Source organism: Capra hircus, chromosome 5 (genome assembly GCF_001704415.2).
Source record: "Capra hircus breed San Clemente chromosome 5, ASM170441v1, whole genome shotgun sequence".
NCBI lineage: Eukaryota > Metazoa > Chordata > Mammalia > Artiodactyla > Bovidae > Capra > Capra hircus.
The window spans coordinates 89,848,890-89,866,123 of record NC_030812.1 but is presented as its reverse complement, the minus strand read 5'-3'; the positions used below and the strand labels follow the sequence as shown (position 1 = coordinate 89,866,123).

Sequence of the window (17,234 nt, the reverse complement as noted above, 5' to 3'; positions counted from 1 at the left end):
TATAAAGGTTAGTTACTGTTGCTTTTGTTGCTGATAACTCAGTTTGCCTCATATTAAAAGTCGGTGTGAGTATTCACTTTAGAGAGTGGTCCTTGGCAAAGAATTTTATTTCTGGGAATTTAAACTACAGAAATAGAGACTCAGACAAAGCTTGATGTGCAAGAATGCTCACACTAGCATTACTTATAAAAGCAAAATAAATGGGAGGAGGGGAGGAAAGAGATTAAATCTCAAAATATAATACAATGCTAAGCAGCCATTACAAATAATGTATCTGAAAAAAATACATAGTGACATTAAGTAAATGTTTATGACCTCAGAAAAATGAAAAAGCCAGCATTCAAAATGCTATTACAATCTTACTTTAAAAAATGAAAGCTAGAAGAAAATACATAAAATGTTTATAGTGATGCAAACTAAACTCTCTATTTCAAAGCTATGCAGATTAGAAACATGCAAGTGTATGGGGCAAATGCTTCATTTATCGTAATTGTAATGATTTCCATAAATTTATTCTTTTTCCCAGTGCAATTACCAGTGATTGGCTTATAGCTCTTTGAACTATTAACTAAGTAAATATCTTTGGTAATGGAATAGAAAACAAACTCATGTTATGCCGTTAAAAACTACCAGACTGAGATGACAGTTAATCTGATGGATTTTTATATTTAAAATAAAATGAGGTTCTCCTCATTTGGTACATGTCACGTATCACTGTGGGACAAGCTTGAGAAACTTAGCAGCATTTGGGACTATAAGTTCATAATTCAAATTGGTCCCAATAAGTCTCTAAAGTGATCAATAGCCTTGTAAATGAAATGAGTGGTCTGGCCTGTGTGCAAAACTATCTGAATGGAAGCAGAGGAAGGCTCAGAAGATGGAATGGATGAACAGTATAATATTATAGTTAAAATGTAAACACAATTCCAAAATGTCAGTGGCACCATTCCACTATGCCTTTGTACCTTTTGAGTTGGGCTTCCCTGGTGCCTTAAACTGTAAAGAGTCCTCCTGCAGTGCCGGAGACCTGGGTTCAATCCCTGGTTGAGCAGATTCCCTGGAGAAGAAAATGGCAACCCACTCCAGTATTCTTGCCTGGGAAATTCCATGAACAAAGGTGCCTGGCAGGCTACAGTCCATGGGGTTGCAAAAGAGTCAGACACAATTTAGCGACTAAACAACAATCATTTAATTTACCACCTGCAGGTAACAATTCGAAAGTAAGTGTTCTAAAAATTTTCACTGGAACAGGGCCATAAAGTGCATGTCTGTGAACTGGTTGTTTCCAGGTGGCAATGATATAAAGAGTTTGAACCAAAACACAAATCAATTTACTTTCTTAGGGAGTCTTTGCAATTGAAAGTAAAGACTCAGCATCTGGACTCATCAGATGTGCTTAGAGACGTACTTGTTTTACATTCTGATTCAAGCTCTTTCTCCTGCTGCAAACTTGCAAGTTTTAATGGAGATCAAACTCTTACTAGCACTATCTTCAGTCTTACCACAACGATGCTTAGAAGCACCCAAAGTCTTTATGTGGTACTGAGTCATGAGCCAAATCTAGCTTATGACCAGTGAGACCAACATGATTTGATCCCTGCCTATCTCTCCAGGTTCGAACCACACTGTCCTCTTCCTGTTCATTGCTTCTCCACCTCAGGGCCAACACCTCCCTTGCCTAGACCTCAGACCCTTCTCCCATTTTGCCACATGACCAGTTCTTTCTCATCATTTTTGTCTCAGCTCAAATGTTACATTCTCCATGAAGGACTCTCCTAAACACTCACCTGAGCTAGACCTTGTGGGTTGTCTACTCTCTCTCTTTTTTTTTTTTTTCATAGTACATAGTACTCTCTGAAACTATCTATTTGTATGTTTAATTATTGTCAGTCTCCTTCCAACCCTTATCAGGAATATAAGACCGAGTTTACCTCATTCTCCACTGTATCCTCAGGCCCTAAAATCATGCTTGGTTGCCACAAATAAATACTTCAGTAAATCAGGAATGTATGAGTCCATGAAGGAATGTTTTGTTTTGTTAGAACCCATATCGTCATGTGTTAAGCACTGGTAGCCATAAACCAGTTTGCAAAGGCAGAACTCAGCCTTTCACATGCGTGCGTGCCTGCTAACTCACTTCATCTTGTTTGACTCTTTGCAACCCTATGGACTGTAAACTGCCTGACTCCTCTGCCCATGGGATTCTCCAGGCAAGAATACTGGGGTGGGTTGTCATGCTCTCCTCCAGGGGATCTCCCGACCCTGGGACTGAACTCACATCTCTTGTATCCTGCATTGGCAGGTGAGCTCTTTACCACCAGTGCCTCCTGAAAGCCTTGCACTTTCATATATCCCTTGTTAAATAAATATTCTGAGCTATTCTATTAATCTCTGTAGGGTTAAACAGCATGCTTTAATAGTGCTTTTTCTGCAACTATATGAATATTGTATTATATTATATCTTTATTATTTTATTTAAAAATAAATATAAATGGAAAAAATTGAAGTGCTTTATCCATTAAAGATGAAACAAAGATCAAAAACTATACAGAGATCACTAGCCAAAATAGTTATTGGACTTAAACCAGATGATGGCATACGAAAATGAAAGAAAAGCAAAAATCTTTTAATGTTTATGAAATGTTGTAGACAATTAAGTGTAAACAACAGAGAAATGAGTGATTTTACAATGTTTTAGCTCTTTCCTAGAACTGTTTTCATTTAGCTAATTTAATATTCTATATTTTGTCAATAATATATAAAAATGGAAAACTGCCTACACCTGGGTTTTTATCTTATTAATGAATATCAGGACCCTTTATTCCATTATGGTATTTATTATAATAGGATCCTCCTCATCTTGTTTTCCCTAAGTTCATCTCTGAACACTTGAAAGATACAGAAACAGTTAAAAGGGAGGAACTGGACAATGAAAGTAAGTTGTGGTTACACAACATAGCTTTCTAAAAGGTAGGTACACTGTCTATAAGTTACAAAATTATAACTGTCAATATATAATATTACCCAGAAGAAAGCAGACCCAATCAAGTTTGAATTTGAAAATTTCTATTAATAAAAACAGTTTGCATATAAATATTTGATAAAACTTTCAAGTATAAGCATACCTTCTTCAATAGGCTCATATTTCTGAATGATCTCAGAAGCAATACTTTCACTGAAGTCAAGTGTGTACTGCTCTTGCATCAAAAATTTGACCAGGTTCTTTTCTAAAAGAATTTTCCGGTTTTCAGAATACGTGTTGAAAATCTCAATAATTTCTTCTCTGTATGTAATGATTCGATAAATTGTTCTAAATTCTTCTATGGTGATTCTTCCTTGTTTCAGCCTGTCATTATCCTACTAAAAAAATTTACTGGTAGGCTCACATTTCAAATGTAAAAAACACACAAAACAAAAATGTTAGAGTAGTTGTGTAACATATATACCAACTTATCCTGAAAAGAAGTTACATTGGATTCTTATTTTAGATAAATATATAAAACTGCATGAAATGATGCCAGTTTGGGAATGACTAGTGGATAATTACCACTTAAAACCTGGTGGCCTTATTCTCTATTACTACTTCTGCTTTGCAAATAGGTTGGATTTCACATATATGTGTTAATATATGATATTTATCTTTCTCTTTCTGACATACTTTATATGACAGTCTCTAGGTCCAACTACATCTCTACAAATGACCCAATTCCATCCCTTTTTAATGTATAAAATAGATAACTAACAGAACATGTACCCATTTGAATGCAGAGTTCAGAAAAATAGAAAGGAGAGATAAGAAAGCCTTCCTCAGAGATCAATGCAAAGAAATAGAAGAAAACAATAGAATGGGAAAGACTAGAGGTCTCTTCAAGAAAATTAGAGATACCAAGGGAACATTTCGTGCAAAGATAGGTACAATAAAGGACAGAAAGGGTATGGACCTAACAGAAGCAGAAGATATTAAGAGGAGGTGGCAAGAATACACAGAAGAACTGTACAAAAAAGATCTTCACGACCCAGATAATCATGATGATATGATCACTAACCTAGAGCCAGACATCCTGGAATGTGAAGTCGAGTGGGTCTTAGGAAGCATCACTAAAACAAAGCTAGTGGAGGTGATGGAATTCCAGTTGAGCTATTTCAAATCCTGAAAGATGATGCTGTGAAAGTGCTGCACTCAATATGCCAGCAAATTTGGAAAACTCAGCAGTGGCCATAGGACTGGAAAAGGTCAGTTTTCATTCCAATCCCAAAGAAAGGCAATGCCAAAGAATGCTCAAACTACCCCACAATTGCACTCATCTCACACACTAGTCAAGTAATGCTCAAAACTCTCCAAGCCAGGCTTCAACAGTATGTGAACCATGAACTTTCAAATGTTCAAGCTGAATTTAGAAAAGGTAGAGGAACCAGAGATCAAATTGCCAATATCCACTGGATCATCAAAAAAGCAAGAGAGTTCCAGAAAAACATCTACTTCTGCTTTATCGACTATGCCAAAGCCTTTGACTGTGTGGATCACAATAAACTGTGGAAAATTCTTAAAGAGATGGGAATACCAAACCACCTGACCTGCCTTAAGAAATCTGTGTGCAGGTCAGGAAGCAACAGTTAAAACTGGGCATGGAACAACAGACTGGCTCCAAATAGGGAAAGGAGTATGTCAAGGCTGTATATTATCACCCTGCTTATTTAACTTATATGCAGAGTACATCATGAGGAACTCTAGGCTGGAGAAGCACAAGCTGGAAGCAAGATTGCCAAGAGAAATATCAATAACCTCAGATATGCAGATGACACCACCCTTATGGCAGAAAGTGAAGAAGAACTAAACAGCCTCTTGGTGAAAGTGAAAGAGAAGAGTGAAAAAGTTAGCTTAAAATGCAAAATTCAGAAAACGAAGATCATGGCATCTGGTCCCATCACTTCATGGCAAATAGATGGAGAAACAGTGGAAACAGTGACAGACTATTTGGGGGGCTCCCAAATCACTGCAGATGGTGACTGCAGCCATGAAATTAAAAGATGCTTGCTCCTTGGAAGAAAAATTATGACCAACCTAAACAGCATATTAAAAAGCAGAGACAATACTTTGCCAATAAAGGTCCATCTAGTCAAAGCTATGATTTTCCCTGTAGTTATGTATGGATGTGAGTTGGACTATAAAGAAAGCTGACCACCAAAGATTTGATGCTTTTGAACTGTGGTATTGGAGAAGACTCTTGAGAGTTCCTTGTACTGCAAGAAGATCCAACCAGTCCATCCTAAAGGAAATCAGTCCTGAATATTCATTGGAAGGACTGGTGTTAAAGCTGAATCTCCAATACTTTGGCCACCTGATACGAAGAGCTGACTCATTTGAAAAGACCCTGATACTGGGAAAGATTGAAGGTGGGAGGAGAAGAGGACGACAGAAGATGAGATGGTTGGATGGCATCACCAACTCAATGGACATGAGTTTGAGTAAACTCCAGGAGTTGGTGATGGACAGGGAGGCCTGCCGTGCTGCAGTCCATGGGGTCTTAGACACAACAGAGTCAGACACAACTGAGCGACTGTACTGAGTGAGAACAGATTGTATAGCACAGGGAACTCTATTCAATGCTCTGTGGTGATCCTAAAGGGAAAAGGAAATCTGAAAGAGGGGACATACGTATACTTATCTGTCGTTACCTTTGCTGTACAGTAGAAACTAATACACTATTTCAAAGCAACCATACCTCAATACAAATTTAAAAAAAAAAACAAAAAAAAACCTGGTGGCCTGGGCTGCCCAGTTTAAGTAAAGAAGCAAACCCTGTTCCTCAGGAGAATTGCAGCCCATAAGTAGCTCTCTGCCCAGAAAGACTTGCCCAACTTCAGGCTGAGGTATTAATACTAGTGATTCTTCAAGACTGAGGACGTCCCTGAACCATCTGGATTTGCCTCAAACCTCGTCCTCACTGCAGTGATGACATACACCTTCCCAAGAGGTACTTAGGTGTGCTCAGTCATGTCTGACTTTTTTGCAACCTCATAGACTGTCGCCCACCAGGTTCCTCTATCCATGGGATTTTTAAGGTAAGAATATTGGAGTGGGTTGCCATTTCCTTCTGCAGGGGATCTTCCTGACCCAGGAATCTAACTGGGGTCTCCTACTCTGTAGGCATATATTTTACCAGCTGAGCTACCAGGGAAACCTACCACTGAAGATGGGAAGTTATAATTTTGGTAGAGAAGGGAAAGGAAAGCACAAAGGGTAAGTAATAAGGAGAAGAAAGATGAGGCCTGGGGAACACAGTGTCAGCAGAAGAAAAGGGAGAAGAGGAAAAGCGGTAAGCAAGGAAGGTTCAAATCTGAGTACTGAGCCTCTTAACAGCAGCCTCAATACTAATATAGGGTATCAATGTATTAATATCTCCCCTGTAGGGTAAAACTGAAGATCAACAGCTTTATATGTCAATTGTCACCAGTCCCAGAGCCGTGGTAGACCAGGACTTGAACTAACTCCAAGGAAGGAAAGAAAAAACAACACACTATTGCCTGTACTCAAAGTGAGAAATGGAATATTTCCTGCCATATCAATAAACAAAGGATATCATCAGTGATTGCAGCCCTCCAATGTGAGCTGGCAGGGGGCTTCCCTGATAGCTCAGTTGGTAAAGAATCACCTGTAATGCAGGAGACCCCGGTTCAATTCCTGGGTCAGGAAGATCTGCTGGAGAAGGGACAGGCTACCTACTCCAGTATTCGTGGGCATCCCTTGTGGCTCAGCTGGTAAAGAATCCGCCTGCAATGCAGGAAATCTGGATTTGATCCCTGGGTTGAGAAGATCCCCTGGAGAAGGGAAAGGCTACCCACTCCAGTATTCTGTCCTGGAGAATCCCATGGACTATAGAGTCCATGGGGTCGCAAAGAGTCAACAGGACTGAATGACTTTCACTTTCACTTTCAATGTGAGCTGGTGAGCCCTGAGGGAGCTCAGGAAGGAAAGAACACCTGCTATCAGACTGCAGCCACTCCCCATGTTGAGCCCTGAGGAGGATATGAAAACACAGAATAATGACCCCAGATAGCTGAGGTGCATATCAAAGGAATGATTTCAGTAAGCCCAGACACTTACATCTTCCTATACTTAGAAAAGCACTAAACTACTTAAGATATCTGGTTTTCTTTAATTTACAATGATCTTTTGACATTCAGACTACCTACCCTTTGTAAAATTTCTATGTAACCTGGGTCCCCCTTGCCTCCTCAGAGCAATTCTCCCAGGATTACTTTAGATGCTACCTCCCAGGGTCAAAATCCTAAAAATCCCCATCAAACAGAACATAACTCTCAACTTTTAGGTTGCATGTATTGATTCAGTTGACAAGAGTGTATATGCAGAAATAAATTAATGTCAAATACAAGTCTGATCTCTCTAACTCTCTTAAATTTCTCAGTGTTTCTCCTCTGTTTTCAAGACAAAATCCAAACTATTGGCATCCAAGACCCTCAAAGACATGGTTTCTGTGCCCCACCCCGCCACCACCACTTCTTCCATGCACTTCACACTATTCTGTGCTCTGAATCAATTACAATATAAATACCAAGCTACCCCTTGCTATTGTAAAGGCTGTTTCTTCTGTCTGGAATATTGTTTTCTTTTTTATTTAAGTTGGTTGGGAAGAGCCCCTGGAGTAGGAAATGGCAACCCACTTCAGTATTCTTGCCTGGAAAATTCCATGGACAGAGGAGCCTAACGGACTGAAGTCCATGGGGTCACAAAGAGTCAGACATGACCGAGTGACTGAGCATGAGCATGAATTTCTACTAATCTTCAAAAAAATGTCCTTCTCCTGAAGTCTTCCCTATGTCCCTCTGTGTCTCCTCCCCAGGTCATGTTAGACAGCCCTACCTAGGATTCCTAAAGATTCTATACCTGCTTCTCTACTGGGGTTTATTATACCAGAATGAAACCTTTACGCATCCCTTCTAGAATTGTCTCAGATACAAAGCCTATCATTTGTTCCCATATCCTTAGTACGTACAGGGCTTCCCTGTTGGCTCAGGTGGTAAGTAATTTCCCTGTAATGTAGGAGACCTGGGTTCAGTCCCAGGGTCGGGAAGATCCCCTGAAGGAATAAATGGCAACCCACTCCGGTAGTCTTGCCTGGAGAGTTCCACGGACAGAGGAGCTTGGCGGGCTACAGTCCATGGGATCACAAAGAGTCAAACATGACTGATTAACACTTAGTACGTATAAGAGTGTCTGACTGAGGCCTTCAGAACTTGATGATTCTGATGAAATATGTTCATTTAATTGGAAAAGGGGACTAAATATCTCCCTAAAACTAGGGAGAGCAGGAAAAGATGCCTTTAAAAAAAAAAAAAAAAACATTTTTCAAAATGTTACATATTAATCACTTATGAAGTGACTTAGCAGCAGTAGCAGCAATCACTTATAGTTTACAACATAAAAAAAAAGAGTAATGAAATCATCTTTCTCCAGTTTACAAAAAAATAAAAGTTCATTAAGTGGTTATTTTTTGCAAGGCATTACAAAAAGAACTTTCCCAAACAATTTGTGTACAATTTTAAAATTTATCTTTTGGGGACTTCCATGGAAGTCCAGTGGCTAAGACACCATGCTTCCAATGCAGGGAGCCAGGGTTTGATCCCTAGCAAGAGAACTAAACCCACATGTCATGCAGTGCAGCCAATAATAATGAAATAAATAAATAAAATAAACATTTAAAGTTTGAATAATTTTTTTAATTTAAGAAATAAAATGTATCTTTTACCTTAAGCCTATGACCCCCATGAAGGTAGATACTTTATTCTTTTTTTATTCCCAAAGCTTATTACTGGAAGATGGAAATGGGAACCCTCTCCAGTATTCTCGTCTGGGAAACTCCATGGACAGGGAGCCTGGCAGGCTATGGTCCAAGGGGCCACATGGGGCTGCAAAGAGTCAGAGATAACTGAGCAACTGAGCACACTCTAAATTAGGAGCCTAGAGATCATACGTTTAAATGAATGATTGCATCCAGGAGGATAAAAGAACATATTAAAATAATTCTATTGTAACTCATTCTGATAGTATACTTTAGAAAACAGAATAAAGGTCTTTCACGTTGTTACCATTTCCATTGCTCAGTTTGCTAGTAAAAAGACGAAATGTTACTTAATAAACAACATTATAAGAAAGCTGATCTATCTGATGAGAAAGCTGAGCTATCAAAGCCAGAACTTTTAACAGAAAATGTAGCATTTTAAAATTCTTTTTGAAATTACCCTAAAAACAATGTATTCAAAATATAGTCTAGGAAATCTTATGACTTGCAACTTTTCCCTCAAACTCTGACATCCTTTTCTTATGATCTTTGGGAGAAAAGTTATGACCAACCTAGACAGCTTATTAAAAAGCAGAGACATTACTTTGCCAACAAAGGTCCATCTAGTCAAGGCTATGGTTTTTCCAGTGGTGATGTATGGATGTGAGAGTTGGACTATAAAGAAAGCTGACCACCGAAGAATTGATGCTTTTGAACTGCGGTGTTGAAGAAGACTTTTGAGAGTCTCTTGAACTGCAAGGAGATCCAACCAGTCTGTCCTAAAGGAAATCAACCCTGAATATTCATTGGAAGGACTGATGCTGAAGCTGGAACTCCAATATTTTGGCCACCTGATGTGAAGAACCGACTCATCTGAAAAGACCCTGATGCTGGGAAAGATTGAAGGTGGGAGGAGAAGGGGACGACAGAGGATGAGATGGTTGGATTGCAGGTAAACTTCTGGAGTTGGTGATGGACAGGGAGGCCTGGCATGCCATGTCCATGGAGTCGCAAAGAGTTGGACACAGCTGAGCGACTGAACTGAACTGACATACTGGTTTAAACTAGCAGGCAACTTGTTCTTTCCCCTTTTCTTATTCCCTGTTTCCTTCTGTCCCTAATGCATGCATGCATGCTGTGCATGCTAAGTCACTTCAGTCGTGTCCGACTCTTTGCGAGCCCATGCACTGTCGCCTGCCAGGCTCCTCTGTCCATGGGATTCTCCAGGCAAGAACACTGGAGTGGGATGCCATGCCCTCCTCCAGGGTCTCTTAGGTCTCCAGCACTGGCAGGCAGGTTCTTTACCACTAGCACCACCTGGGAAGCCCTAATGCAGATACAGTAATCAGAGGCACCTAAGACTCAGTCTTCCCTGAAGAAGGCCTTTGTGCACATCTTGGAGTCTAGCCTGAAGAAGGAACCTTGGGCACACAAGCTGCTGTGCAGAGGACACACCCCTTGTCCAGAGGACACACTGGCTCCAACAGCCAGTGGGGCTTGTGTTTCTGGGTTTGGCTGAACCGTGGCAAATATAGAGAAATATAAGCTCTTGAAATTGAAAAGGATACTATTCCATATTCAGCCAGCAATCAAGACCATAATCTAAGACTAGCTATGTGAATTGAAATGACAGGAGATATTTCCTAAAATTAGCTTGTGCTGTGTTTTGCTGTGCTTAGTCTATCAGCTGTGTCAGACTCTTTGTGACCCCATGGACTGTGGCCCTCCAGGCTAATCTGTCCATGTGGATTCTCCAGGCAAGAATACTGGGGTGGGTTGCCATACCCTCCTCCAGGGGATCTTTCCTGCTACAAATTAAAAATAATGATTAAAAACAATTTTTTTAATTTAATAAAGGTATTTAAAAAAAACTTTGAGAACTACTGCTCAAGTCAAGACTCAGCAATTAATTTTGGAAAAAGAAGTTTAGAATATTTTGCCAGGGTCATGAAGTTATACATGGTTTACTCAAGTTTTATAATAAAATTTCACCTTGTCAGAAAGTAAATTCATGTCAGAATTTATGTCAACTATTAAACACTTAGGAAATCAATAAATATAATGCAATTTTCTCTATTTTTTGGAACAGTCATGATGTAGCTTCAACTAAAATTTACTCGGTGCCTACTTGATGCCGAGCCTGATACTAGGTACATTCACAAATGATAACATTTAATATTTAGAACCATCCTGCAAAATAAATATATTAGTCTCCCCATTCTGCAGATTAAGACATTTGCTCAGAGATTTCTGACTTGTCAATCAAGTACTGCACAACTAGGTTCTAACAGATTAAAGAATTTCTACACCCAATAAGCTTGCTAATGATAACAGCTCTGAGACACTAAGCGACTTTGTGTTTGTGTGGACACCAAAAAAATAAAGATTCACTGTGATTCATTTTATTTGCTTTGGCTAATAGGTGTATCGTTGCTGAGTGGAGAGATCAGCAACATAAGTTAAAGCAAAAGAGTTGGATGTTTAAGCTTAATCTTGAGCTATCTAGAAAATTCAGTTAACCAATATACTTTCCCTAGGCATACTACTTAATCAATATTTTAATCCATATACAGCAATTTCACCTAAGGCAACAAAGTATTTTCCATTAGGAGAATTATTTAAATAGACGATAATGGTTTACCATAATCATCACCCTTGTTTATACATAATTCATGCTTCTAAAGTATCTGAGGTCATTTTAAAGGGGTTTTTTAAGTATTCTAAGGAATCTCTGCTCCTCTAATTTTTATAATTAACACTGTTTTCATAGCCACTTTAAAAAGTTTTGCTAAACAAAATAGACCTTCAGCCTAGCTATGTCCAAATAATCATAAATTCCAATCAATCAGCTATTTATTGAATTGTTATACCTGTTAACATTCTACATAATGCTTTTTGATACAGCTTGCATTTTACTCAAGTGCATTTCAAAGACCTATCTCTATCTTGCAGCTAATTCAAGGCAACTTGAAAATCACTAAGATTTACAGTATTTCACATTAAATACAGATTTAACATATTACTCCCTCTGTATTGTGCTGAGTGTGAATTTTATTAAACCAGAAAGCACACAGCTGTTTCTCCCTTTGGGCAATATCACTGGGGGAAAATTCTATGTGTAAAGACCTTTCACAGAAATTTGTGTTCTTCAGGTTCTATGGTTCTACTTGGAGCCATAGAAGCAACTCTGTATTCTTTGTCTTTTATAGCGGTCTCCTGAGAAGCTCAGTTTTTCTTTTCTGAACCTTCTCTTTTGGTTAGTAAACCTGAGGACTAAATCTGACTGAGAGAAATGCTTGCTCCTGTCTTTCTGCTTATTTTCTGAGCAGAGTCACCAATCGCCTTTCTTCAGGACTAGCTCTTCAAGGATATTTACATGATGAAGAGATAGTACTTCATTCCAGAGGAAAAAGCAGGTTTGTTTACTGTCCGGGATAACATTAATAACGACACCCTCTGGGGCAAAGATCAGACAGGCTTACTGACCGTAATAAAAGCTCTGGGTTTCTTAAGCTTTCTTCTGAGGTCCCTCTCAGGTAACACACCCACGGTATGTGCACGTGTCACCAGGCCCTCGTCATATCACTTTGGGAGCAGGGCTAGGAGAAACGGCAGCAAAATGGTGGTACCCTGGCAGCTGGCATATTTGGGAGTACCAAGCCTTCTTTCTGAACTGGAACGTGCCTCTGCAAGCATTCCTGGAACTCTACCAGGCTCACTGGTTAGCCCAAATGTGAAGCAACAACAGGGGCTTCCCTGGTGGCTCAGACCGTAAACAAATCTGCCTGCAATGCAGAAGACTTGGGTTTGATCCCTCAGTCAGGAAGATCCCCTGGAGAAGGACATGGCTACCCACTCCAGAATTCTTGCCTGGAGAATCCCACAGACAGAGGAGACTGGAGGATTACAGTCCACGGGGTTGCAAAGAGTTGGACAAGACTGAGCAACTAACACTTTCACTTTCAAAGTAACACAGGCTTCCCAGTTTAGGTTATTTGGTAACAATTTCACCCTAGATTGTGTTATCTGGCTTCCCAGATCCAAGAAACTGGAAAGTTCCAAAAATCATACTCAGGACGTCTACCTTCCTAACTATCTGGGTTGGCTAGTCTAGTATCCTTGCCTGATTCACCAAGAAATTTGCCATCTTCCTAGTAAAAAAAAAAAAAAACTCAGCTCTAACACACAGCTTTTTCTTTTTTTCATGATCTTTCCATTCATCCTCTAGTGACAGAATTGAGCCAGGTTCCCTTCCTACTAATTCTTCTTTAAACAAAGGGAAGTGAAAAGTCACTCAGTTATGTCTGACTCTTTGCGACCCCAGGGACTATATAGTGGAGTCTCCAGGCCAAAATACTAGAGTTGGTAGCCTTTCCCTTCTTCAGGGGAACTTACGGTATAATTCCTTAAAGATGAGTAAAATATGATTTTTCTCAAGATTGCCCATGCCTTCTATAAATCACTAACATCCAATTCAGTTACCATTTAATCATTTATATGATTTGATCTAATCAGATGACAAATCTTAATCTGTTGTGAACATCTATGCATTCTCAGCAGATTGTTCTAAGCAGATAACTTGGTATTATTTCAAATTTTATCAACAACTCTTGATAAAATTTCCTCTTACCTAAATGCTTTCCATTTTGATTATGAATATATCTAACATAATTAATTGCTTTAATTTCTAAGAGACTAATCTTTCACATGTATTTTCTCCAGAAAACATACAAGTAGCTATCCACATTTCCTTATATTGGATGAAGTCCTTCCTAGGGTGGGATATTCAGGGGACGGATATTATCTCACCTTAAAAATATATTTCACATGAATAGCATTGCACTGAATATCTAATTTTTCAAGTAATTTCAGAGCTTTTTCTAGGGTAATTTTTCCACCTTTGAAGTCATCTCGAACCATCAACAAAAACCATGTAGGAGACACACCAAAAAAAGAAGTTAAGGAAATTCTCACAGAAATTCATTAAGTACTTAAAATGACTAAGAATATTTTGTCTCTCTTCAATGTTTTTCTTTTCAGAGGATAGTCTATCTCATGCCTAAGTGAGAAAATAATTTTATGATAAATAATATTTAAAACAAAATTAAGTAGGTACTATTTAGTGCTAAAGGTATGAAAGGACTTAATAAAATAAGAATTAAAGGAAAAGAATAAAAATTAACATTTGAGAAATACAGCTATTATTTGGGAAATACAATCTATTTTCTGAAGACATGAACACCAAGATCTTCTATCACTTGATCTCTCTCAGGATTAGTTTCCTCATCTGAAAAGTGGTCAAATACTTAAGGAAGGTAGGGGCATTAAATGAGCTCATAATATATCATTCAACATAGTTTCTGTTACTGAGATTTCAATAAATAATAACCATGTCTGATATGATTATTACCATTATACTAGCCAAATGTCCAGCTACTCACATGCCTCCAAAAGCAACATTTTAAGGACCATAAGAAAGAGGTTTTTTGTTTTTGTTTTTTTTTCCTAATGCCATGGTGAGTGTCTAATTAGTATGAAGGAGAAATCAAAAATAATCAAGCTTGCTTCACCTACAGAGAAACAACAGAATTTAGGACACTTCAAATTGAAAAACATAAGATTGAGAAGGATTAATATGACAGTCTATAAAATCATGAAAAGTATCGGTAAAAATTGTTCAACAATACACTCAATTTCAGATTGTTAGAACTAATGGGAAGCCCTTCAATTTAATGGCTGTGACTTAATATGGCAAAGCTCATGTTACAAGAAAAAGATACAGGAAGCTAGGGAAATAAAAAAAAAAAAACACAAACTCAGGATGCAAAAAGGAGGAAGCAGTTTACACTCAAATGAGAGAAACAAGCTCAGGAGTCTTCAAAGGGGATAAATCAAGAGAAAGAAAAGAGGAACAGAAAGGACTTCTGAGTGGATATTTGTTCTCCATATTTTCATGACCTGAAGTTTCGTTTCTCCTCACTTAGAAGCTTCTCCCCATTATGAGTTGTCACAGGTTCCAAATATAATTAACTCCGCCCATTGGCAAAAAAGGGATTCCTTGAAACTCATCCGCTGTTACCACTGCCCCTTTTCTAGAAAGAAAGCAGAAAACACAGTGGTTTGTTGCCTTTGTTCTTTGCAGTTAGCACAACACTTAAATCCCCCAGAGACTGTATGGAGGTTTGTGGTCTCTGCACTTCACTGCCCTTAAAATTTTTCTGGCTTCTTGCTTATGTTCTGACCATTTCCAAACCCACAATGTTTATAAGAGAGGCAACCCTTGCCGTCTGGCATTTTCCCATGAACAGCCATCGTCTCTCATTTTATTTTTACAATTTTGTTTAAACCCCTCAAACCTTTCAGGATAACATGCTTCCACTGGGTTGGGACAGTTATTCTGATGGCCTGATTACAAATCACTGCCATTGTGGTCCCCAAAGGTTCAAAGAGCTTCCAAATACTCCCTAGAAACTCTGGGTTGCTTATCTTAGATCTACGACCACCTATGCAATAAACACACCACTTTATGAAGAAGGCTGTTCTGGAGGCTAAGTTCTTAAAAAATCTTCAAAATTCGTATCGCTGGTTGGCTGGGCACCACGCTGTCAGGTGACTGTCATGTTTTCTTTTGGGTCCAAACGCCCATTGTGATCTCATCAAAAGTTCCATACTTCACAGAGCAAGCTCCTCTATGACTTCATCAGGAGACTCAGAGCTGGCCAGACAACCTGTTTTGGGCATGGTCAGACATGGTAATCTTAAGCTTGAATGTTTAACACCTGGATGGGAAAGGTGCCCCATGGAATGTTCTCTCATCCTCTGAACACTGTTTATTCCAGAAGCTCTGCTTCTGCCACAACCAAACATGTCACGTAGCACTCTGAGTAGGAAAGAGAAAGAAAAAGTAATTCGCAGACTACTGATACAGGCTCCTCCAGGAGAATTTGTAAATGCCTTTGATGATCTCTGTCTGCTTATCCGTGATGAAAAACTCATGCACCATCAAGGGGAGTGTGCGGGCCACCAACACTGCCAAAAATATTCTGTCCCACTCAGCATCGATGGGAATGCTGTCCTCCTGTCTCACCACAATGTCGTGGGCGACTACAGGTTTTTCGACTACCAGAGCAAACTTTCTTTCAAATTTGATCTGCTTCAAAACCAGTTAAAGGACATCCAGAGTCATGGAATCATTCGGAATGAGACGGAGTACCTGAGGGCTGTAGTTCTGTGCGCCTTGAAGTTGTATGTGAACGACCACTACCCAAAGGGAAACTGCAACGTGCTGAGAAAAACAGTGAAAAATAAGGAGTTCTTGATCGCCTGCATCGAAGACCACAGCTATGAAACAACAGACTACTGGAATGGGCTTTGGAAATCAAAATGGATTTTCCAAGTCAATCCATTTCTAACCCAGGTAACAGGGAGAATTTTTGTGCAAGCTCACTACTTCAGGTGTGTCAACCTACATGTCGAAATCTCGAAGGACCTGAAAGAAAGCTTGGAGGTAGTGAACCAAGCTCAGTTGGCCCTAAGTTTCGCAAGGCTTGTGGAAGAGCAAGAGAATAAATTTCAAGCTGCAGTGTTGGAAGAACTACAGGAGTTATCGAATGAAGCTCTGAGAAGAATTCTACGAAGAGATCTTCCAGTGACCCGTACTCATATTGACTGGCAGAGGATACTCTCTGACTTGAATCTGGTGATGTATCCTAAATTAGGGTATGTCATTTATTCAAGGAGTGTGCTATGCAACTGGATAATATAAAGGATTGCTCCTGGTAACTGTCTTGATCTGATTCAGTTGTGTTTCCGGGGACGGGGGGTGGGGGAGGCACTGAGGTTATTCTCCTAAAGTTGAGAAGCCACCAGATATGTCCATCACTTGGCAGATGTAAATTTGGGGGCGATTTTTGGTTTTACTTTTTTTAGGGGGGGGCACATCACACAGTCTGTAGGAACTTGTTTCTCCAGCCTAGGACTGAACCCGAGCCTTCAGCAGTTGAAAGCAGAGTCCTGACCACTGGACTGCCAAGGAATTTCAGATGAAAGTTTAAATTAGGGACAAGTCTTCCAAATCATTTTATTCAAGGAATATTTACCAGTAACTCAAGGAAAGGGCGATGGTAATGTGTTTCATGGTAGTGACAATCATAAAGCCAGAAACATTTATTAGAAACTAAAATGACTTTGTAGAATGTGGCATCCCAGAAGTATTAATATATGTGGCCAGGGTTAAGGTTGTGTGAGTGTGTGTAGGCATGACTTTTGACTTTCTTTGTAACTGGAGAAGGCATGCAAACAAGTCATTCTGCAAATGATAATTCACCTAACTCAACTTACCAATAAGGGGGTAGATTTCAGTCAGTGACATTAGGGTTGGATGGTCCATGAAACCAACAAATATCCAAAATCTAGCTGATATGAAGGACTACT

General features: G+C 39.3%; 2 protein-coding genes across 2 annotated transcripts in view; one reads left to right on the top strand and one right to left on the bottom strand.

The window, feature by feature from the left end:
* The window catches only part of PLCZ1 (phospholipase C zeta 1), a 47,871-nt gene extending 32,424 nt beyond the window's left edge, over window positions 1–15,447 (bottom strand). Inside the window, exons 1-4 of the mRNA XM_005680805.2 lie at window positions 15,322–15,447; window positions 14,738–14,893; window positions 13,611–13,734; window positions 3,126–3,357 (exon numbers count right to left, since the gene is read on the bottom strand). Of these exons, the coding sequence (XP_005680862.2) occupies window positions 3,126–3,357; window positions 13,611–13,734; window positions 14,738–14,748 (367 nt within the window). The 5' untranslated portion in view covers window positions 14,749–14,893; window positions 15,322–15,447. The remainder of the gene's footprint in view (window positions 1–3,125; window positions 3,358–13,610; window positions 13,735–14,737; window positions 14,894–15,321) is intronic.
* CAPZA3 (capping actin protein of muscle Z-line alpha subunit 3) lies at window positions 15,501–16,585 on the top strand. Its single transcript, XM_005680804.1, has one exon. It carries the CDS (start codon window positions 15,667–15,669, stop codon window positions 16,564–16,566), a length of 900 nt encoding a protein of 299 aa, XP_005680861.1. The 5' UTR covers window positions 15,501–15,666; the 3' UTR covers window positions 16,567–16,585.

Coding starts and splice junctions, on each gene's coding strand:
- CAPZA3 (XM_005680804.1), top strand. CDS start 15,667: ATGTCACGTAGCACTCTGAGTAGGAAAGAGAAAGAAAAAGTAATTCGC.